The following is a 24991-nucleotide window of genomic DNA, read 5'->3' on the forward strand; positions in this document are numbered from 1 at the left end:
AGCCCTCACCACCGCGACCTGGAGCGCTAGCTGAGATGCAGATCTCGAGCACCCAGCAGGCGCCTCGTCCTTCTCTGCAGGCTCCGGGAAATTTCCAGCCTCTTTCCTTCACATACCCAGGAGGAGGCTTGAGGTCCAGGCTCGGGTCTCACCACCCACAGACCAGGGCCACTATCTTACGGCCTAGACCGCCATGCTGTTCAATTCCTATACTATTACCCTGCAATGCTCCACAAAGGTCTAGGGTCCCCTCGTTCGATCTGCCAAATCTTCTCCCGATCAGTGCTACCCTTCCCACGTTATATGGCGTAGGCTGGACTTTTAAAAGAACAGGATGTATGAAGGGCCGGTGCGAAGCGACAAACTGAAGCGTCCGCCATAGTTGGCTTCCAAGCCACTCCTATGTGACTTTAGAGCCATTTACTAAAGAGGGAACATGCCAATGTTAGGGATGATGAATAGCTTGGTTTTGGAGGGGGGGAGTTGAGAAGTTCGATCACAAAAATAATGTTTGACTCACCGACTTACAAACTGCAGACAGAAGAAAGGAGACCATTCTGCTGGGGACTCAACAATGAATTTGCAACCTATGAGGGACTAGCACCGACAGTCAATACCTATAAGATTTGAGGTCTAAATAACCAAACCATACGTTTACGTATCCTGCAGGAGACAGCCAGTTTGCAGTGGGCATATACTTTCTCCAAGAGATATCTGCCTCGTATGATATGGGAAGAAACACGCATATGATCAGGCGGAACCTCAACTGAGCGCGAAAATGGTAAGACTACCTTGGCTTGCTACATTCTTGAGAATGCCAGCATCCCCTTACCACGGACTAGAAACAATTTCTCAGCAGTCCATAATACAAAGATAGGTTAATAGATTCTTAAAGCATATTTGAGTCTCAACCAGTCACCACAGTGTTATAACGTTGTGGACAGTGGGTGTCTGAATCACCCCACAAAAGGGGCGGATTATGGTTGACTAGGGACCATAGCTCTGCTGTTCTTAAAGCGCTTCCTCTCCAAAAAGGTGAAAGGCATGTCCATGAGGGAAGCCTGGACATCCCCTAAAAGTCAGTCACTCATTCAGGTGTGGCACAGCAAGGCCACAGACTATGAAATCACTCTGCCCAGTGAGTCGGTTGTGTCGAGCCCACACGTTATGGTGAACTTAGCTGCATATCGCTAATCAGCAAAAGCCTGGGTAAGTAGGACTCTGGCTCCTTCCAAAACATAGGCAGCAATTGCACAACAGAATCCCATATCGAAAGGAAATAACGACCCGACAGGCATGCAGAGTTTACCAACCGCAGTGCTAGGCTGGCGGAAGAGAACATGGTCTTGCCAAAGTTATCCAGCTTCTTGGATTGCCCATCTGGTGGAGTTGTAGGGAATATGTCGGGGTTAATCCTGGATGTGGAGAATTAGACCACCAAGGTGGGTAAGGAAACTGGGAACCTCAGGAGAGGGATGATGGAGGCAGATTATCACCCTATGCACAGGAGCCACGCATGCAGAGCTTGGATCAGGCCAATAGTAGGACATCTGTAGGGGCTTCATTGAAAAAGAGTAGGGGCTCAGTGTGAGAATCCCGGCTGTAGCACCTCCTTCAAGACGTTAGTCTTGACTGCCGCTGTGGACAACTGAAAGTCCAAGACCTCAGCCGCCCTGAGCACCACCATTGCAGATGAGACTCCCTCATTGTAGCCACAGTAGGAGGAGAGACCAGGCCAGTGTCAGATGAGGTGTCTAACCCACTGGCCCCCGCCAGTTCCTTTTACCAGCTGTCCTTTTACTCACCTGGGAGCTGATAACTATAAGGGTCCATAGACCCCTCCCATTAGTCTCCCTCTCCAGTCCGATTAAACAAATAAGGTACTGGCTCTGCTTCAGGAAGCAGGACCTGGTCGGTGCCGGACAACGCACCTTCGCCTCAGTGTCTTGGGAAAAACATTGAGAGTAAAAGCCATTCAAAAAGTGACGGAGGAGTGGTAATCAAACCAGTTTAACGCTATCTGGTGGAGAAAGGAAAGTACCGGTGTCCGCGCACTGGGGTGGCACCTTTAATGGTACCGCTCATGTCACCTCTGGCACGGATGAGCCGCGCAGAGCCGAACGGCACCTACTGGCATGTATGGGTCCTACTCGATAATCTTTCAGATCCAGTCTGATGCCTGAGGATATTCTAAGGTAAGGAATCGGCGCAAGAAGTCAGATTTATCCTGCAGAAGGAATGGGTGTCAATAAGTCATGATAAACTGGCATATACCACAGTTGGCATAGTACTGTTTAGGAGATTGTGCTCCCCCCACCCCCACCCCAGCAACCAAATGTGGTAGTTAGAATTGAGGTCATCGCAACGAGAGAGAATGGGGTCGAGTCTTACTTGGTAGGGTAGGAGGAACAGTTTGAGTGTTCAGTTCTGAGAAATTTTAGGTGGGTATGTCTGCTTCATGCTGTATCCATTTATCAAACTAATAAATTATTGCAACCAAATTTCTACCATAGATTTCCTTTTTCATAAAGTAGCAAAAACAATCATGTTCACTCTAAAAGCTTTCTATTAGTGCCTCAAGTTCTGAACTGGAAACCACGTAAACAAAAGCCAGCTTGCCAATAAACAAATGATAGCAGACTAGAGTTTATAGGGGAGCCATAACATGATGATATCAATTCTGCAAGTGCTTACCAAATTTACTATATATTTATAGGATTACATTTTCTTGCACATGCGATTGTGTTTAATATTTGAAACATGAGCAGAACAAACTAATCTACGTACCTTTTATTGATAGGCTTTTCATCTTTTTCATAGGGTTTCACAAACCACTTCCCAATACGCACAAAGTTACGGTTCATTAAACACCTTTCAAGGAGATTGTGGACTGCCTTGAAAAGCAAAGTGCGGCACTCATAGGAAAGTCCATTATCCCAGATTCCATCTTCCTCTTCTGCAAGAGAGAGAAATATGTAATTACAGATTAAAAAAGCGGAATTCTTCATAACATATCCATAAAAAAACAAGCAGTGATAAACGTATACTTTAATGCGGGGTTCAAAATCTGTAAGAGGTTTAAATTTCCTACCGTCTGAGTTAAGAGGAGTAAAAACTACTTCCAAGGACAGAGACGAACATCTGGAAAGGTCATACTAGCTGTATACCCAATAATTATCTCCAAAACCCAAACTAAATACTTCAAGTGCCAAGACAATATTAGGTCCGTTTTCGGTTACAAAACCGGTCATGCGGAATCTGGATGAAAATAAACCCTTGATGCCTAGTTTTCACACCACGCTTTAAGTCTACAACTAACAGCATGGGGAAATGGTGCTTGGCCTTAGCCTTAAGAACATCATGTCCAATATTAAGCCTGATGAAGATTTAGAATCCAAGAGACATGCTGGCACTGGCCCCTGGTCTGTGCATTTGTTTCACAAGTTAAAGCACCACTATTTTAATTTATCACGAAGATTTACCGTTTGAAATTAAGGAACCTTTTATTCTTCTATCTTGAAGTATCCGAATGTCCCCACATCAGGAGGATATCCGGTTGAACCTATAAATAGAGAACCGTTGGTGCTTACAGGCCAGGTGGCAAGCTCATATATCCCGATATTTAGATCCTAGTTTGCCCAAAGTTCATCAACATATCCAGTTACGCTCTATCTAGCGTTTCACTTCGTACTCTTTCATTCAGTTATTTCGAATCTTTGGAATGGGCTTCTTACAGATCATGAAGAATCACGTGATCTTACATTAACATCGATCAACAATTGTGAAACAAATCAAAAATAGAAGTTTTATGAATATTTGAACCTTAACCTCGTACATCAAGAAAGATTATTCGAACCAGTACCAACGCCCTTGAAATCTATTGAACTAATAAGTATCCTTCTCTCAATTCTATGAGAAAAATCTAATAAGGTATCCTATGGTAATCGATATCTCGGTGATTTAATTAAAATCGTGGCTACTCCTGAAGAAGGTACTGGTCGCCGAAACGCGCGTCAACAATAATATTATGCCACTGACAAAAATATTGTGTCATTTGTGTTCTTTTATTGAAAATTATTACTTTGTCCTTTATTTTATTAAATGAACTGTAATCGTATTAATTTATGTTTTTAATTTGTTGATGTTGTTGTTCCTCATTGGTGAGCTATACACCATTTTTAAAGAATGTGGTTCTATGTGTAAACTTTATATATAAAACTGTACGGAATCAATAAAAAGCAATAACTTTATATGTCATTATTTTATTTTCCTCTCTATTATCATAATTGACAAGCAAATAGTGAATTGCCTAGGTTGTTACTTTCACATGTTATGTCCCTGACCTAGGAATTTTCTGTAATCGGTCAAGCAGTGGGTCCTTGTTATTTTCACTTATTTTTTTTTTCTTTCAATATTAAGCCTAAACCATGAATTTTACTGTCATGTTTTTTTATTTTTTAAACATAGGCTTGTGTTAACTGTATCCTTGCCACCAAGTATCAAGAACCGCCGTATAAAAACCTGGATGGATCAGAACCAGCTCAAATTAAATTCGGGTAAAACGGAGCTAGTTCTGACCGGCGAAAGCGGCAAATATTGGGGCCCGCACTACTGGCCCTCCGAACTAGGCCAAGCCCCTACACCCTCCTCAGCAGCTAAAACACTTGGAGTCACTGTGGACCGTGACTTATCTCTTAAAACTCAAGTTGGTCAAGTGGTCTCCAAGTGCTTCTTCCAACTGAAGAAAATCCGGAAGGTACGTCGCCTGCTCACACCCGAGGCAATCACCCAGGTGGTGATTTCTACTGTACTATCCCATCTGGACTACGCAAATGCCATCTACCTAGGTCTTCCCAACTACCTAGCTAAGCGACTCCAGATGGTACAGAACTATGCCGCAAGGTTGATTCTGAACCAACCTAGGCGCCAAGCAGCCACCCCTCTCCTTAGGAAACTACACTGGCTCCCTGTAGTTCAGCGCTGTGCCTTCAAGACGGGCTGCATAATTTTCAAATCCTTATACTGTAAAAGTCCATCATTCATCAACAAACTGATTTCCAAATACACCCCGTCCCGCAACCTACGCTCACTCCATCAGAACCTCCTGCAGTCGCCCTCTTTCAATCTAAAGCGTGCAGGAGGTCGTAGGTTTGCCACCCTCGCTTCCTGCTTGTGGAACTCTCTCCCGGTGGAGACCCGGAATTGTCAGGACCTCCTCTCTTTCCGGAAAGCCTTGAAGACCTGGCTATTCAGACAAGCATTCCCATAATTCTCTCCGCCTCTATGTCCATGTTATTGCTGCTCACAGCGCCAAGCAACCAATCGGTGATAGTGCGCTCTAGAAATATTTTATAACATAACATAACATAACATAACGTAGCATAAAGCGAGTTGAACAGAATTACAATGCATAGGTGTGAAACAGAATACACACTCCCTGCCAATTAACTGAACTTGCAAGCACCTTTGTCAACTACAGATATAAAACAGTGAGTTTTCTCATGGGTGTTGACAGTGAGAAATGTCCAAGTAATATAGTCCAAGAATGTGCCTTTATTCTACAGTTAAATCCAGTCCTTTCCCATTAGCAAGCAGAGATGTGCTGGTGGTTTTGAGAAAATGGTCATCCTATCTTGTTGATTATAAACACACATCAGTAATTGCAAATTGTGAGAACATTTTCATTGAAGGAGCAATCTTTGATGAATTGGACACTATTCTTGATACACTTACACCCACCATTTCCCATTCAGTCTAACTCAACCACCAACTCTAACAAGCGTTGGAAATGCAATAGGTTTCGCCTTTGTTTAAGTTAAAGATATTTGCTTTGCTAATGGTATTGTATTTTAGGTGTATCTTATTGAGTGTTTGTATGTGATATCTTGTGCTTTTATGTTGGTTGAATTGTAATGGTTATGTGTGTAGTAGTTTAACGCATAGCGTTAGGAGAAGAGCAGTGCTAAAGATTTTGGACAGAGTGAGTAGAAGAATAGCATGAGGGTAATGAAGTATAGTGAGGAGGAGAGTAGCATGAGGCAGAAGAAAGGGGAGTGGGGAGAGTAGTATGAGGCAGAAGAAAGGGGAGTGGGGAGAGTAGTATGAGGCAGAAGAAAGGGGAGTGGGGAGAGTAGTATGATGGAGAACGCAGAAAGCGTGGAGGAGATTAGCGTGTTTTTGAAGGAAGGAAAGTGTGCAGAGCAGTATGAGGCATGATGAAGGAGAGAGGAGTAGAAGAGTAGTAGGAGGGATATGAAAGGAGTGTGAGAAGTATAAGAGCAGGTTGAAGTAGGAGGAAGGTAAGATTATTTGCTTAGTATTAGGCATAAGTAAGTAGATAGGTGTAGAAGAGCAGTGTTAGGGAGATGGTAGGAGAAGGAGGAGAAGAAGAGCAGTGTGATGCAGAAGGACAGAGTGATGAGTATAAGAGCAGTGGTAGGTAGAAGGATAGAGAGCGTTGCGGAGAAGAGCAGTGTGTGCTAGAATCTTTGTGAGTGTGGATGCACAAAAAGCAGAAACCGTAGACACATTCCAGTGGCCTCAATTATGTCACATTGCCATTTTGCGACCTTTTGAAATGCACAAATTAAAATTAACTTCCTGCCTTTTTTATTTTTCTTGTAGGCGGTCAGTCAAAGGTCAACAGCCCAGTGGTTGTCAGGAAAAGATATAGCTTGTTTGCTTTTCGAACAAAGATGTCGGGATTTCACTACTAATAAGCTATTAGAACTCCTTAAACATATGAGCATGCTAAAGAGATATTTAACGGAACAATGCGGGCAGTCAAGTGCAAAGTGTCTGAAAAGACACTGAGAAAAGAAAACAACGTGCTGCCACTCGTCTTCCCGAGCTCATCAGTGCCCTAAAAGTTGGAGTAAATTAGGTGGAGGGCCTGAAAAGGGCCCTGCCTTGAACAAGTGCAGCACATGCTGCGGGTGCTGCCGCACGAGGTCCAGCAGAGATAGACAGCCACATATGCTGCACACATATGTAATGCTGCATTCACACTATATACACAATGTTGTAACTATACTGTAACTAAGTAAAGCAGTATATGCAGTAAAGTGAGTTCTGCAGCTTCTAAACAATGTAAATAAAGGTTAATACACCCACTTGTCTGTTACACAGAATACAGTAGCTCCGCAATGCTCCATGCAGGGGTGTAAATACAAAACATACCATGTTGCATATAAATACACAGCTAGACACAGTGTTGTGCACATCCAAAGCCGTAAATGCTCAATTCTATGCACACCATACTGTAAACAAACAATGCTGTAGTGCACGTTTCACAAACACTGCCACGCAAAGAAAGCTGTAAACACTATATTAATACAGTGTTGTGCACACACACAACACGCTGGTGTGTGCACAGTCTGGCGCACAAATACACAGTCCAGCTATGTGTGACAAAGTCCTCTAACACAAATTCCTCTTAGACACAGCCACCACACACACCCCTCTGGAATACAGCTGTGTGTGACAAACAGACCTCTCATACACAAACACAGTCCTCTCTGAGACACAGCCACCACATAAATCACACACCTCTGGGACGCAGCTATGTGTGACAAACAGTCCTCTCCAAGAAACTGGTACGCAGCCTTCTCTGACACGCAGACCTGACACACAGCCTTCTCTGGCACACAACCTTCTGTGACACCAATGCCTCTGTTTGCCAGCCTTCTACGACACAGAGACTTCGTAGGCCAGCGCACGGCCATGTATGATATGCAGAGCTCTCTAACACAGCCCTGCGAGATCCCTTCCCCTCCGGCAAACATCCGTCTTTGGACATATCCCTCGGAGACACTGACCCATCGTATACAGTCTCTCTCAAGCTACCCCCCTCTATGGCACACATCTCCTTGGAGCTACAGCTCTCTAAAGCACATGATAGCCCTCGCAGATGAAGAGACATCTCTGGTCCACAGCCGTCTTTGCCACAAAGGCATCCCAGCCACGCAGCCCACGGAGACACCGACCCTTCTGACACAGCTACGCGTGCACAGAACACTGAGATACCTGCCACACTGAGGCACAGACCTCTAACACACAGCTTTCTCGGACATACATCGCTTAGCGGTCCACAGCGAAGGCGTCCCATTAGTTCTGGACACCCCACCACACTACAGTTATTAGTTACACAGCACAACAAGCTGCTTCGCTCCAGTATGTTCACTTCTGAAATGCACTTCAAGCTCTTAAAGATGCCTGGGTGTTATTCTAGCAGACTGTACTGTTATGGTGTCGCCTGCCTCCGGCACCAGCGACCAGTGCCCGATTCTAAGCAGGCTGCCTCACCGGTCAGCAAGCTGAGCGCCCATGTCATGAGAAGCCCCGTGTAGCAGTCCATGGGGGGTCTTGTAGGCCAGCAGAGGCTGCTGGGGGGGTCCGTCCTTTATCCAGCAGAGGCTTTCCAGCTCTGTCCTAAGCGGTCCCCCGGTTCCTACACACCAAATTCATCACAGGAAGTGGAAGGGACAGGCAACTTATGGGGGAGGTGGAGTGATGGATCTGCAGATGACTGGAAAATGTGCTGAATGAAGTCAGTCTCATAACAAGCATTGGCATAGCCAATAGGTCTCGCCTTTGGAACCTTATAAGTGTTCAACCATGCAACAGTTAATGTTGTTGCATCAAGGATATTGTGCTGCATAACTAAATACTTATAAGGTCCCAAATGCGAGACCTATTGGCTATACCAATGCTGGTTTTCCTAGGAATGTTAATAGTTCCCAGTCATTCATTTATTCTGGAACTTCCGTCAATGTATTGTTGCATTCTGAGACTTTCCACGCTTTGATTTTTGAGTCTGTTCTTACCAAATTCAAAGTAAAACCGCATGCCCCAGAATGCAACATGCTTTCAGGTAAACTGCCAGCACTGGGTGAAGGTATTACACAGGAAATGGATCTACTTGTCAGCAATGAGTGATTTTGGCTACCTAAAATGAGTAGAGTAATGTCGTTGGGAAACATATTTTACTGCAGTCAGGTGATGAGCATCATATCATATGCGGGTTGCTCCTATGCACTCCAAGTGGGCAGTCAAAAACTACAACCAGTCTTATTTTAAAAAAGCACCAGTCAGAATGTTTAAATTGAATCATAAGGGTTTTAAAGCAATTTAGAGGGTTGCAAATGGGCAGCTTTACACCCTCAGTGATTCAAAGAAAATATGCCTAGTTTGTGTTTTTATGTATTCTATGGTAATGTGTAATTGTCATCATGCCATGTACATTAACATGCTTCAGTCTATAAAACTTGGTAAAAACAGCAGTTCAGACGTTTGTAACACTTTCCTAATTGTAAGCCTATGCCCAACGGTGAAATATTTGACGCAGGAAATGCTACCTGCAAAATAGTTGTGGATTTCCGTAGCACAAGGAGTTAAAAGGACCCAGCCATCCGGGAGCAGGAGGAGCAGAAGTGAACAGCTCGGTGGGGAGAAACATTGCAGAGCGAAGCATTCGAGCTAAGACTGCAGAAGAGAAACAGAGATGGGCTGCAACAGTCACGGAGACGGCATGAAATAAACAAGCAGAAGTGACGTAGCCGCCTGTGAAAGCGAAACTCATCGCAATCATGAACAAAGGGGCGGGGGCGGAAAGAAGGGGAAATGCAAAATTAAACTGATGAGGAGGGAATGCGTGGGGGAAGGAGAGCAACACGGTGGGTGGCGGGCTGCTAAAATGCAGATTGCTTAAGCACGCGAAGAAAACAAGGAGAAACACGAGACGGCCTGCGGCCGTCAAAGTGAAAGTTCGGCCGGTGGAGGGCATTGCTGTGGGGAGGGGGGAGGAGAAATGCGACACGGCAGGCAGGGGAGGGGGCGGAGCAGGGGTGTGGGAGGAATGCGGCTGAGGGAACAGACGGCGATTTCAGGCTGCGATGAGGGTGTGAAGCAGCAGGGGCTGCGGGAGGGAGGCTGGGCTGCCTTTGATGTGTAATGCAAGGCAGGCGGCTGGTGGCATGTGCACGCGCTTTTAATGTCAATGCGCTTGCGCATTGAGCGTAAATTTCACGGGCACTGCAAGGGATAGCCATCGACTTGCAAGTTGGTAAAGCTTATTTAAGCCCCTATATATCGAGCTCCCGCTCAATGCGCATGCGCATTGAGATAGGTCGCTCGACCTAAAAACAGCTTTGTATGGGACTGGGAAGAGGCTGCGAGGTAGCCCAGTGAGTTAATGTCGCATCTGTGGAGATGTAGCTGCCATCTGCCCTGAGAAGTGCAGTCAGACTTCATTAACAAGATAACTGAATACGAGCACCACATCTGAAAGCAAATACAATTCAGATGATAATGTGCCATTCTTTTTCAGGCTTAAAAGCGGATAAGACAGTCCATCGGATCACTGCAGCGCTGTAGATGCTGCAGGGATAAATGTGCGACCTGCAGATCAAATAAATGTACTTACCACTGAGAAGGGTCAGAGAAAGAACTGTTATCACCGCGCTTTGGGAGCGTTCCGATAAAACTACATTTTAATTCGGAGTAATTATTTTTGAGTTGGATTCGTATCACGTCATGGTTTTCATTATTCTCAGACTGTAGAATAGCTTAAAGGGGCAGCTTGCAGGCAAGACCGCAAAGCAAGTAAGACAGTGTTCAGGAAGTTACAGGCTAACTTAAAGAAGCCCATCCCGCGAGTGGTGGGATGAGGGGCCATCGTACGCTGTGCGAGGGGCTCCTACCTCATGGGGAAAAACATGGCGTGACAGTCTTCAGGCAGTTACAGGCTAACTTAAACAAGCCCATCCGTGAGAGGTGGGAGGAGGGGCCATCATACGCTGTGCGAGGAGCTCCTACCTCACGGGAAACAAGCGCTCGCCAGGCAGCCGCGGCACCCGCGCTTTACTTGTAACATTAAAAGTAATGCGCGGGTGCCGCGATTATACCAAAAGTAAAGAAATAGATGTTTTTTTTCTATTTTTTTACTTTTGGTATAATCGCAGCACCTTCGCTTTACTTGTAACAATATAAGTAAAGCGTGGGTGTCCCGATTACAGGCAAAGTAGCTCGCCACGACATGCTGTTTTCTCTTTTAGAGCCTGCCTTACTGCTTGAGTACAAGGTTTATCTTCTTCATGGGACCATCTGTTTGGACCCATAAAGCAGATAAGAAACCTTTTACTGCAGCAGTAAGTCAAGGAAGCTAGTCCATGTGGGACGGCTTCACAAGAGAAAAGAGTATGTCACTAGCATCTCTTTTCCAATGGCTGGCCACCGTTTAGCATGACGCCAGCCAATGGAAAAGAGGGGCGAGGCTTAACCTCGCTAGTGAAAGTACTCTATCTCAATAAATCTAGCCAGCGAGACTGCGCACGTGTGCAGCCATCACAGAAGTTGTGAGCAGAACCCACATATTTTCGGTTATCAGATGGTAAGCATAGGGTTGCAGTACATTATTTTAATTTGTTTTTATTAAGAACATTAGCAGGGCATGGGATAGACATACGGTACATATAATGGATAAAACTGTGCATTAAACTCATAAATGTCAGTACATATTTTACGATGACAAGACAATTCAGACTTGCATGGACATTGGTACACAACTCTATGTCCTCGAACCCTCCCCCCCTAATCAGAGTCACCGTCCCCATCTGTCAATGGTGGATCACACAGATAACCCCTATATTCATTCCAAGACGCACAGATTTTGCCCAATTTCTGGGGACACCCCCGGTTCAAGTATACCACTTTCTCTGCCAACATTGCTGCATCAAGATCCCTGCACCAATCAGTAAGCACAGGTACCTCCCCAGAATTTGGCTAACTTTGCTTGGCGCACATTACCCCCAGTGTCACCCAATCCTGAGCTGGGTGGGTAAGGTCGTTTGGTCCCCATATATTCAGCAGACAGCATCTTGGTTCAGAAACCACAGACTCCTTCACCACCTGTGACACTGTTCTCATAACCTGAGCCCAATACGCCGCAATCCCAGGGCACTGCCATATGGTGTGGAAAAAGGTTCCTTCCTCCCCACAACCTCTCAGGTAGAGGCGGTGGTCAGCCCTCCCCATGGTGTGTAAAGTAACCCGGTTGTAATACACCCTGTAAAGTATCTTTAGCTGAACCAAACGTAGTCTAGAGGGTATGGTCACCTCCCGTGAGGGAAGACAGTGGTGTCTGCCTGTCCGCTTCATCAAAGTCACCCACATCATAAGACCAAATATGTTTTCGTTTTAGCGTTGGATCCGGCATGTTATTGATTAATTTACGATATGTGAAGGAGGTTGCCCTTTTGGGCATGTGCTCAGTGAGTAGTCGATCCTCTAATGGTGTGGCTTCAGGCACATCAGTGCCAGGCGGGAGGACAGACACCAAGGCATGACTAATCTGGAGGTACCTGAATCTCTCGGCAGGCGCTAGATCATATTGAACTTGGAGCTGATCAAATGATATTACATCACCTTTCTTCCATAGGTCACCCACCGTAGAAATACCTATTAGGTCCCACTCCTTGAAGCCCTTAGTATTGCAAAGTTTACCCAGCTGTCGTGTGCACCAAAGTGGTGTCATTTGGGTAATAATGGCCTTACATTTAAGGCGACCCTGGGCTTTGTACCAAATTTCCACTGTGTGTGCCGTATGTGAGAAGTTGGCCTGGTATATGATGTTCACTATTCTAGTGAGCACCTTGCACGAGTCCAAACAACCCTTATGGTGATGGTTGTAAAGTCAACCTTATAGACCAGCTATCCTAGTGGTAGCATGGACAAAAGCAGTCTTAGGCTCAACTCAAGAGGGCATGTAAAGCCAGCTGTTTTACCATATGCAATCCCTTTAATACCAAATGAAAGGACACCACACAAGTTATATATTCAAAATATATATGTGTTTATTTCTAAATCAATCCTCTGAACTCTTTGAGGTCAGAGGCACAAGCGCATAACAAGAAACTTAACTCTTTCCGTGCTGATGACGGAACCGCTCCGTCATCAGCCGTGGTGGCGCTGTGCTGATGACGGAGCGGTTCTGTCATGGTCTGCCCGACGCACCTGCACGGTGCTGATTTCGCGCCTGCGCGTTCTATTAAGCGGGCGGGGCCATGACGGAACCGCTCCGTCATGAGCACAGCTGAACCGCGGCTGGTGACGGAGCGGTTCCGTCACCAGCATGGACCCGCCGCACGGCGCCCCCCGCCCCCTTAGCGCTGCCGCGGAATAGCCGCCGCAGCGATGTGGTTAATATCACATTCAATAAGTTGCACAAATATGGATAGGCCCTGGTGGCCCGCTAAACCATATACTAAAATAGTGGTATAAGAACCACGTCACAAACAATGGTAAGGCCTAGGGCCTTGGGAATCACTGGGGCTACACTGGACTAACAGTTGTTAGGGAGCAGGAGGCCCACAGGATGCGTGTGCAGTGTCTAATTGCACACTCGTGCAGACATAGAAGTTAATGGGTGCGTAAAGTTACAAAGTTAAAGAATTAGGAGTCTTCCGACTGGACTAGAACCTAACCACTTGAAACTAGGACACTAGGAGAGTTATCTTCACAGGAGCACCGCAGTACTCGCGTTACCTCACCCACAGGAAGCGGGTGCATTGGTCCCCAAAGTGTGTCGGGTTTCGTCGTGGAGTTCTATGGAGCCTTGGAGAAAAGATGCTGCAGGCGACCAGGAGAAAAGAGTCCGGTTGGATCCAAGGGTGGACCGAGGTTGAAGAGTACCTGAAAGCAGAGCGGACAGAGTCTGGGTCATTAGCCAGTGACCAGGAAGGAACCAGGCGATGTGGGGAAGCGATCAGGTGATGTCATGAAGCTGGTCTCTGCAGCCACGTGGACCAGGAGGTGTCGACGACGACCAGGAGCTGGATGCGGACTGTCCAACGAAGGTTCTCGCTGTTGGCGGTGTCGGTGCTCGATTCGGAGTGAACAGGCCTTGGCAAATGCAACCCACGCGGGAATCAAAGATGGCTTCTTACTCAGGCCAGCAAGGACTGAGGGGCTTCTCCTTCGCAGGGAAGCAAGGGCCAGTCTGGAGCAACCAGACCACCGGTGTAGATTTCAGGTTTCGTCGTCACAGAGGCCACTAGCCAATGGGCAAGTGACCGGATAGCAGTGTTGAGCAGGAAAATGCAAAAGGGCCCCACGCAGCACTCTGTGAGTGTGGAGAGGTGATCTTCGGTGCAGTTGGTGCTCGGGGCTGGGGCTTCTCAATCCCCAATATACAACTTCGAGGGTGCCTCAGAAGTTCAACGGAAAGCAATTTGCTGGCTTTCCAAGATGGCCGGTCCCACGTCTCTCGTCGCCGCCACGGGCCTCAGCTTTGCTGTGGCTGTGGATCGGGCTGTTGGATGTCTGGAAGTCCGGGTCTTGTCAGGCTCTGTGTTCGAGCTCCGGCGGGAGCAAGGACAAATCAAACCGTTGAGCGCTTGATGGTGCCTGCTTGCACAGGGTGGTCATTCCTTGACCACAAGGGAGATTCTTCAGTCTTCTACATAGACTAGGATGTCGAAGGTCCAGAGTTTCGTATCAGAGTTTCAGTCAGGATATATCTAAAGTCTAAGGACACAGCTCCTACCTATAAACCAAATCTAGGGGCTGGATTACCTGCTAGGTCCCTCCTATGGGTGGGACCCAGGAAGGGGGTGGTTACACCCCTTTCCCTTTGTCCAGTTTTGTGCCAGAGCTGGGGCTGGAGTGCCCCAGCACCGGCTTGAACTGGACTATGCATGGGACACCTTGTGTGCCCCAAGCAGTGTCTCCTTTCATTCAGCCCTCCCTGCCCCAATACACTATAGCCTGTCTGGGGTGGTGCTAGCACCTCCCTGTGACAGGAAACCTATTGTCCAAGTCTCCCTCGCTGGAAGGACTCCCAGCAGCAGTAGGTCAGACTTGTGTCTGTGGCAGCAGCATCCATTTTGTGATGCTGAGGTTCTGGTTAACTTTAACCGGGTTTAAGGAAAGTAACAGGTCTTCTTCCTCTAGAAGGGTGGAATGCTACCCCCGTCGCCAGAACTGGCGAGGGGGTACTATTCCAAAGCGTATGACACCTTACACAACATGTTTTGATAAAGCCAAACCAAAGTTAGCAATAACCGCGAGGATTATAATGCACTTAAGAGTGTATGGTATGGCTATATCATAGAACAGCTATAAGGACATGGTTCCCGAAAGCTGCAGACAGGCTCAGCTCATGCTAAAGCACCATCTCACATAAAACCAAGCACTCTGCCCTCAGGATTGTTAAGGCCTGCCATAGGAGTGACTTATAGGTGTATATGTGTCTATATATAAGGGTAGGTATAGGAATACTACACCTAAGCAAGGGGTAATTACACCACCTTGTCCCAGCTGAGTGATCAGCCAGTTGTGTCAGTTTGGATGGCCAGCCAGGGGTGGCATAATACATGCTGCAGCCCCTGGTAGGCCTTGGGTGCACCTATGCCCTGGGTACATATAGTACACTGTACAGGGACTCATAAGAGTGACCCAACATCCAATTGGGTATGTACCTAAGGTACATGGAGTCCATTTTATAGAGAGAGTGGATAGCCTGGGGCCCTGATTAGCAGGATCTTTAAGACAAACAGGACAGATTGGGACCAATTGATGGTGTATCCAGACGCCCGCACAAAAATTTCACAAATATCCAGTAGCACACTTATAGACCGCCTGGGGGAAGTCAAATATAAAAGCACATCGTCCGCATATAAAGAGATGCGGTCTTCCCATGATGCCGTCCAATTCAACCCCCTAATCATAGGATCCCATTGGCCCCAGGCCGCCAGTGGCTCCAATGCCAACGCAAAAAGCAAAGGAGACAGCGGACAGCCCTGTCGCGTCCCACGACTCAACGGGAAGTCCCTGGAGATGTGGCCATTGGCTACCACGTGTGCTAGAGGACGCGAATATAACAACTTCACCCAAGCACTGAATTTGGGACCAAAACCCAGATGCCTAAGAACCGCAAACAAATATGGCCATTCCACCATATCAAACGCCATGTGGGCATCTAAAGCGAGGAGTACTGCGGGCTCTTGGATACAGGGCATGCGAGCTATCACTGCGTGCACCCTCCGTAAATTAAGTGCGGTATTCCTATTGGGCATAAACCCAGATTAGTCCGAGTGGATCAATGTACTGAGATGAGGGGTCAATCGGACGGCAATCATTTTAGTAAGGATCTTAGCTTCGGCGTTGAGTAAGGATATTGGGCGGTATGATGAACATTCATCTGGGGGTTTGCCCGGTTTAGGCAGCACGACTATGGTAGCCATAGGTTGGTCTCGCAGCAATTCCCCAGCTTCCAAGCTATTAAGATACATCGCTAGACGATGAGGGGCTATTAGATCAGAAGCACGTTTATATAGTTCAATGGGTATCCCATTCGGCCCCACTGCTTTCCCCGATTGCAGAGATTGGATGGCTGACAGAATCTCGTCTATCGTGAAGTCCGCTTCTAGGGACTCAGCCGCCTCTGCAGACAGAGTCGGCATTCGGATATCCTTAATATATGTTTGCGCCTCCTCCGTCGTCATGCTCGATTCAAAAGTATAAACCTGCGTAAAATAATCAGCTAAAGCATCTACTATAGCCTCAGGAGCAGTAACGACAGTCAGCCCGGGTACGAATCGGAGCTATTGTTCTCTGCGCTCTTTCCCTCCTATCCAACCACTCCAAAAGCTTGCCCGCCTTGTCTCCCACCTCATAGACCTTATGTCTCGTAGCCTGAAGACGAAGTTTAACCTGTTCACTTTGGCATTCCAGAAGGGTGCTCTGTTTAAGATGCAGAGAATGCGCCGTCTCCGGAGATGGACTTTGCACATGCTGCAGTTGGAGCTCGGCCAGTTCAGTGTATTTAACTCGCCTTCTGCTGCTTGCCTATAGCCTGCTATAGAAGCAATTGCCTACCCCCTTACCACAGTCTTGTATGCCTCCCATAGAACACCAGGGGACTGCAAAGAGTTCTCATTTTCTTGAAAGTAGAGTTTAGTGGCTGTAATGTCTTTGCGGACCTTGGGGACCTGTAGGTAGCCCGGAGTGATGGGGAAAATTCTCGCTCACCTTTGTGTGTACTGTGTAGGTCAGAGTAACAGGTGAATGATATGAAATGCCCCGGGGACATATTTCCACCTCTGTCAAGTGTGATAGGCTGTCAGCAGAGAGGAGAAAATAATCTATACGGGAGAGGCTATTATGCACACCGGACTGTAAAGTGTAATGTTGCTCTGTGGGGTGTCTGTACCTCCAAACGCCAGTGAGACCCAATGCGTCAATAAATCTCGTCAAACGGGAGCTACTTGCACCCACAGTTCTACTTGGGTAGCGGTCCCTGGCGCCATCCACAACTGCATTAAAGTCGCCCCCCATAACTAGTTCTCCCTACGGGAGGCCCAGTAGGAACGTGCTGAGGCTGGAAAGGCCACAGAGTGCAGGGCTGGAGGGATATACACAGACACGACATTAAACTTCTTCCCCTCCCACTGACAAGATATGGCCGCAAACCTCCCCTGGGTATCCAACCATGTGTTGTGTATATGGCCGCAAACCTCCCCTGGGTATCCGACTATGTGTTGTGTATAATCAGAGGAAATTGCTTACGAATCAGAATGCCATCAGCCATTTTGTACCCCCAACGATCCATGGCTTTGCAAGCTGAACCAGTCAGGTGCGTTTCTTGTAACAATGCCACCGCCGGCACAGTACGCCTTAGGTATTGCAGCACCAATCCTCGTTTGATTCTATCCCCCAGGCCATGCACATTCCAGGTAAGGGAGACACCGGTCACCACTGTATCCATCGCCATAAGCAATATATCCGACCACACCCCTCACAATGCAGCGTACCCGTACATTGCTATCGTGCATATTCTCTAGCAATCTTTGCCCCAAACAGAAAACCTTTAAACTTAGAAACCACAAAAACTTGCCCGCCCCAACCACCCCCCACCCTGCTCCCATGCTTGATGGAAATACAACCCGCCACCCCAACAAAGCAGAGTGCTTAGTACCCGTTCCCATTCTTCAACGATGAGGGGAGGGGGGGGGGGGGGGTGAAGAGGAGAGAAAATGACTCCAGCCCCCACCAGGACCATTACCTCAACATTGTCCAATACCCAAACAGGGATGTGGAATTCCTATAGCCAGACGCCCAGGACATATTGTTTGGGGTCAAGGGCAACAAGTTTTAATGTGTATTTTGTCCTTGGGACGAGTAGGCCCAACCCCATGCAGTAAAACCCTTTGGCTGCCAGTTTGCAGTACCACATTAAGGATCAGGGAAGGTCACTGCCTGCAGTTAAGTTAATATTTGTGTGCATATGTTAATGCTGTTCATAGCTGCGTTTATGGCTTATTAATTAAAAGCCTTTATTTTTAGAGTGAGCGCTCTAAGTAAATGTAAGTTCTGATGCACTGCTGACAGTGGTTCCAATATAAAAATGTGTACACACGGTTTCAAAGTTTGGCAATATAAGGCAATGCATATTGCTCCCAGAATGCTCTCTGATTAGATGCAATTATTTGCAGAAGCTTGAAAGCAACATTAATGATTCTTTGCTTTCAATATAAAATGTTCCCCAAAAAATTAAAGTAGGAAAAAAAACAATTTGCTAAACAACTGTAAAATTTCAGGTACCATTTCTTTGCAGCATCATTTATTAAAATGTGTTGATGCATGCTCGTATTGCCCAAAAATATTCATATTGGAAAATCAGTGTAACCAATTTCAATAAGAATATGGGAAACAAAATTAAACAAGCATTGGCAAAGCTAGTAGATCTGAAATTGGTTGTCAGCTTCTTATTTGGCAAATGTGTGACTTGTTTTGGCATGGTTTTTGTAAAACCTTATTGATGTGAGCTGGTGGGCCCTCGCCATTATAACAAACATCGGCAAAAGCAAAAATTCGTTTTGGTCTCAAAAAAGCACACGCTGCCAAATTAGTTACTGGCACTGTACACATCTACTCAATGAAGCCAGCTGATACAGAGAGTGAGAGAGAATTTTAATACACACAAAAGGTCATGGTTAACGCCAGACCAAAATGTGGGGTCCAATTATTAAAGAAAGTCTCAAAAGTGCACCCTTGGTATATGTCCTTGCATTAAGTGCAGCTATATGGCTTTCGTGAATTCACAAGAATTTCCAGAAGTAGGGCAAGAAATAGTACTCCTAGAAAATATTTGTGAACTGAATTTTAGCTTGAGCAAATTTGCATATGTAGATTTGATCATGCGAACACCTGAGTGTTTGCAAGTTCATTTTCCCTCCAACCACTTTTTCCCCCAACTCTGGAAGAAGGTTTACATCTGCCATGTCAGGAGTGAGTTTGAAAATATTTCTCAGTTTGGAAAAAGATTAGAGAAGAGTTGTTGAAAACCCTTAAAACATGCAAGTTAGTAGGTTTGCACAGATCAAAAGGGCATTCCAACCCTGGAGCTATTGCTTACCACTACCTTCAGTCCCAGTATGTGGATCTGTGGAAACGTGATAAAGGGATTGCTAGTATTCAAACACTACTATGGTAGGAGCCCTGGCATTATCGGAGAGGCTATGTAAGAGCTCTTGTATAATGAGATTGCTGCCATAATTTGTTGCCGCACTACATGGCACTAAAGGGACAAGTGGATTTATGAAGCAACCTGCCCCATGGACAAGTAGATATTTTACTAAAGCCCGATTCACGTTGACCATTGCGACCATGCCTCGACACCTTCCGCCATCCTTCCAGCCAGTCCTGTGCCTCCTCCGGTGTGAGGAAGAATCATACCTTATCACCGTCTTCCACTCTCAACTTGGCTGGAAACAACATGGAGTACTTTATTTCCCGCTCCCTTAGGGCCTTCTTGATGTCTATGAACCCTCTGTGTTGCTTCGAGACTGTCGCAGTATAATCTGGAAAGATATTAATGACAGCATTGTCAATGGGGAGCGATGGAGCCTTCCGAGACGCTTTTAAGATGGCATCCCGGTCTCGAAAGTTAAAGATTCACGCCAGAACAGGGCGCGGTGGGGCCCCGGGTTTTGGTCGTCCACCCGGGACCCTATGTGCTCTTTCCACAGAAAAGATGTTTGATAACCCTTGCGGCTGAAGATGAGTTGCCACCAGGTCTTCCACAAAGAGGTCCAGAGCCGGCTCCCCCATTCCCTCTGGCACGCCAATTAAGCGAATGTTGTTCCTTCTAGAGCGCCCTTCTTGATCCTCCAGACGGGTCTTCAAGAATTGGTTATCCTCTTCCAGTTGATGCACCTGTTTGAGGATTGAAGTGTCTGAGGAAAGGACCTCCGTCATGGTCTCCATGTCCGATATCTTGGCGGACATTTTGTTGAAATCCGCACGGATTAAGGCCATGTCAATCGCGAGGGTCCCAATTCTGGAATCCACCTTGTTCAGTGTAGCCATAATATCCTGCAGAGTGATCTCTAGTGTGGCTCCCCCAGACCTTCCGGCCGACAAAGGGATCTCCTTGTCCTGTGCCTCACCCTGTGATTTGGTGAAGGCGGATTGGCCTAGTTTTATCTGATTCGCCCCTTTCGTGTTCCTGCCCGTCATGGTAGCAGCGGATGGGTGGACCTCACGTGGGATAGGACTCAAACAGGAGGCGCCCACAAGACAGAGCACTGTATTGAAGAGCACTATAAGAAAACCAATAGACGAGCTCTGACCACTTTAGAAACACAAATTGAAGAAACAGTGAATAGAGCCTTCGTTGAAGGCTACATTTGCCAAAAAGAAATGGACTTTCTAATAAAGACTAACCCAGTGACTCCTGCATTTTTTGGTGTCCCCAAGACACATAAAAATGCTGTATATCCCCCCATTAAGACCACAGTGGCATCCATCAACTCCAGCACGGAGCCTCTCTCCAAATACTTAGACACTTTTTTACGTCCTCTCACTACCACCTATGAGTCATACGTAAAAGACACCGGACACATGATCTCAATCCTAGAACATACAGCTTTTAATGATATCACACAACTTCTAGTAACATGTGACATAGAATCACTATATACCAACATCCCCCAGGACCGAGCTATGGATGCGGTGGCAGCGCTCCTAGCTAGGACACCGGGACAGAGACCAGATGGCTTTATTTTAGAGTGTCTAGATATTGTTCTCCATAACAACTTCTTCGAATTCAGGCAAGAAAAAAAAAAACCACCTTTTTCAACAGATTAAAGGAGTCAGCATGGGGGCCTCTTGTGCCCCCAGCATTGCAAACATCTATATGGATGAACTTGTCCCATTCTACGAGAACATTACCAGGTGGCACAGGTTTATAGACGACATTCTTTATATGGTCTGGGATGGAAGAAATGCTCAAAGAATTCATAGAATGGCTCAACTTAGCAGATCAACATCTTAAATTTACCTGCAATTTCTCCCCAAAGCAAGTAGAATTCCTAGACATCTGGATTCAGAACACCGAGGGAGAGCTCACAGTTAGCCTATACAGAAAACCTACAGCAAAAAATACAATTTTAGAGCATGGCAGTTATCATCCAAAAAGACTACAACCCCTTCGGGGAGTTCCTCAGGATCAAGAGGAACTGCACAAATATGAAGGACTTTATGGCCCATGCCAGCAGGCTACAAGACCGCCTCGTGTCACGAGGTTACCCTAAAAGACTGGTTCGCCAGTCTATGAAAAGAGCTAAATATTACAATAGGGATTTTCTACTCAATTCGATCCCTAAAACAAACAGTCAAAAGCTGGTGTGTGTTTTGAACCACTCTACTTTAAACAATAAGATCAGACAAGTGTTAAACAAAAATTGGAAAATCCTGAACACCAATGAGCACACTGAAGAGCTAAGTAGACCTTTAGTTGCTTTCAGGAGGAACCCAAACCTCAGAGACAAACTAGTCCATAGTAAGGAGTAGTTTCTGTCCTGTAACTCAGGTTCTGTAGTAGGGGTATCTCTGTTATAGTCATAATCTAGTGAATAGTCCCGCCCATGTGCGTGGACCCCGGAACAATCAAAAATAATCTCTTACAGTGTCAAAAAATGCAGAAATGCATAGACACTTAAGAGAGAATTTAAAGACAGATAATGCAGCCAAAAAAGGCTACACTGTCCAGTACTTCAACTAGAAATTCCACCACAAAATCCACAAAACAGCAAAGCCTGTACAGATTTCCCTTGCTTAACAGCAAAATCCCTCAGGAATGATAGAGAGAAGAACCTGGACAGACAAGCCCCATAGGCTGCCATTATGTGGCTTAAATAGGATACTGTGCCTTTAAGGAACCTTCCAGAACCTTCTCCCAGTATCCCAGAATGCATAGCAGGTCCAACTTAGTTTCAGTTCTTTTTGAAGGCGTAAAAAACGCCAGACCTGTAGCATTATGTACCTGAACAAATCTCCACCGGGGAGGCGGGAGGGCGCTTATGACTATAACAGAGATACCCCTACTACAGAACTGGAGTTACAGGACAGAAACTACTCCTTCTGTAGTAGGGGATCTCTGTGTATAGTCATAATCTAGTGAATAGAATGGCAAGCCCATCCCCACATCAAGCGGCGGTGGAGAGTATGAAATTACGCCACTATTGTGCGAACAAATTCCGCAGCGAAGCCTGCCCAACCTGAGCGTCTGCCCTGGCATCAGTGTCCAGGCAGTAATGCTTAGCAAAGGTATGGACCGACTTCCAAGTGGCCGCCTTGCAGATCTCTGCAAAGGGAACATTACGAAGCATAGCTGTCGTGGCAGCTTTGCCTCTGGTGGAATGAGCCTTAGGTTTACCCCCTAAGGTCTTATTAGCTTTGCAGTAACACAATTGTATGCAGGACACAATCCACCTCGAGATGGACTGTTTAGAGGTAGCAAGACCTGTCCTGACTGAGCCATAATTAATGAACAATTGGTCTGACCTACGAATATCTTTAGTCTTATCAAGATAAAACTTCAGCACCCTCCTCACATCCAGGGAATGTAAAGACCTTTCCGCTGGAGATGACGGATTCTGAAAGAACGTAGGCAAAGTGATAGTCTGATTGATATGAAAATCAGAAACAACCTTGGGAAGAAACTTAGGGTGAGTACGCATAACAACCTTAGCAGCATGAAACACAGTATAAGGTTCTTGACAACACAACGCCTGAATCTCACTCACCCTGCGGGCCGATGTAATGGCCACGAGGAACGCCGCCTTCCAGGACAGGTGCTGCAACGAAGCCTTATGAATAGGTTCAAAAGGCTCCTTCATCAATCTGGACAGCACCACATTCAAGTCCCACGAAGGCGAAGGAAGCCTGACAGGAGGGAATACTTTCTTCAAGCCTTCCAAAAAATCTTTGATCACAGGGATCTGGAAGAAGGAAGTCTGTGAAGGGCCTTTCCTGTAGGCAGTCAAAGCAGCCAGATGAACCTTAATGGAATGGACATTAAGGGCCAACTGCGCCAGATGTAGTAGATATGGAAGGATGACATCTTCCTTGCATGTCGTAGGGTTAAAGTTCTTAGACTTGCACCAGATGCAAAACCTCTTCCACTTGTAAGCATAAGAAGTCCTAGTGGAAGGTCGTTTAGCCTCCTTCAGTATGTCCATACAATCCTCTGGGAGATTCAGATGGCCATATTGCACTATTTCAGGAGCCATGCCGCCAAACTCAAAGACGAGAGGTTGGGGTGCACCATCCGCCCCCCGAACTTCGTGAGAAGGTCCGGCCTGCACGGCAGCTTCATGTGAGGAAGGAGAGACCGGTGAAGCAGGTCCGTGAACCACACCACTGTCTGGGCCATTCCGGGGCAATCAGAATCATTCTCGCCCTGGATTGGGACAGCTTGATGAGAACCGCCGGAATCAGGGGAATTGGTGGAAAAGCGTACAGAAAGCTGTTCGACCAGTTGACCCATAACGCGTTCCCCAGCGTCCCCGGCTGGTAGTACCTGGAAGCGAAGCCTCGGCATTATCTGTTTTCGGCGGTGGCGAACAGATCTACGTCTGGAGTCCCATTCGTGGTTTTCCTGAATGAGTCTGCTCAGTTCGTCTGCCTGAACATTCTGCACACCTGGCAGATGGGTGGCCGTCACCGACAGTCCTCGAGCCAGAAGCCAGTGCCAGATCGCCTGCGCCTCCTGCGACAGAGTGCGCGATCTCGAGCCCCCCTGCTTGTTGAGGTAATACATCGTTGTCGTGTTGTCTGTCTGAACAAGCAGAGAGTTGGTCTGAAAGGACGGGTGAAAAGCCTTCAGCGCCAAGTGCACAGCCCTGAGTTCCAGGAAATTGATGTGGTACGTGGCCTCCGTCTGGGATCACGTCCCTTGAATCTGCAGGTCTCCGGAGTGCGCTCCCCAGCCCTGGAGAGAAGCATCCGTCACGATAGTCTGTGTGGGAATGTCCTTGTGGAAGGGAACCCCTCTGAGAAGATTCTCCTTCGAGCACCACCACTTCAGAGACTGAAGAGCATGTAGAGACAGTCTTATCTTGTCGTCCCAAGATCCTCTCCTCTGGTCCCATTGATCCTCCAAGCACTCCTGCAGCGGTCTCATGTGCAGCCGCGCATGTGGCGTCAGGAAGATACACGAGGCCATCGATCCCAGCAGAGAAGACACCGTCCTCACTGTCGTGGATGGAGTAGACATGAGAGTCTGAGCCTTCCTAAGGAGTGATAAACGTCGCTCCTCCGAAGGAGACACGCTTGCTGACAGCGTGTTGATGGAGGCTCCCAAGTACTGGATGCACTGGACCGGAGTCGGGACAGACTTGGACATGTTGATGTGCAACCCCAGCTTGTTCAAGAGAACGCACGTCTTCTGGAAGTGTGCTTGAGCTTCCGAGAAGGAGGAGGCCTTGATCAACCAATCGTCCAGGTACGGGTAGACAAACACCTTGTTCTTCCTCAGGTGTGCCGCTACCACTGCCATGCATTTCGAAAATGTCCTGGGTGCAGACTTCAGCCCGAAGGGAAGCACCGTGTACTGATCGTGATTGGTGCCGACTTGAAAGCGCAGAAACTTCCTGTGTTTGCATGCAATTGGCACATGGAAGTATGCATCCTGTAGATCTATGGCACA

The 24991-nt window shown here is 46.8% G+C and overlaps 1 protein-coding gene across 1 annotated transcript in view; it reads right to left on the reverse strand.

The window, feature by feature from the left end:
* Positions 1–24991, reverse strand: part of MED13 (mediator complex subunit 13) — a 1439203-nt gene that overhangs the window by 1279275 nt on the left and 134937 nt on the right. Inside the window, exon 3 of the mRNA XM_078679821.1 lies at positions 2788–2956. Within this exon, the coding sequence (XP_078535947.1) occupies positions 2788–2956 (169 nt within the window). The remainder of the gene's footprint in view (positions 1–2787; positions 2957–24991) is intronic.

The sequence above is a fragment of the Lissotriton helveticus genome, chromosome 3_1 (genome assembly GCF_964261635.1).
Source record: "Lissotriton helveticus chromosome 3_1, aLisHel1.1, whole genome shotgun sequence".
Taxonomy (NCBI): domain Eukaryota; kingdom Metazoa; phylum Chordata; class Amphibia; order Caudata; family Salamandridae; genus Lissotriton; species Lissotriton helveticus.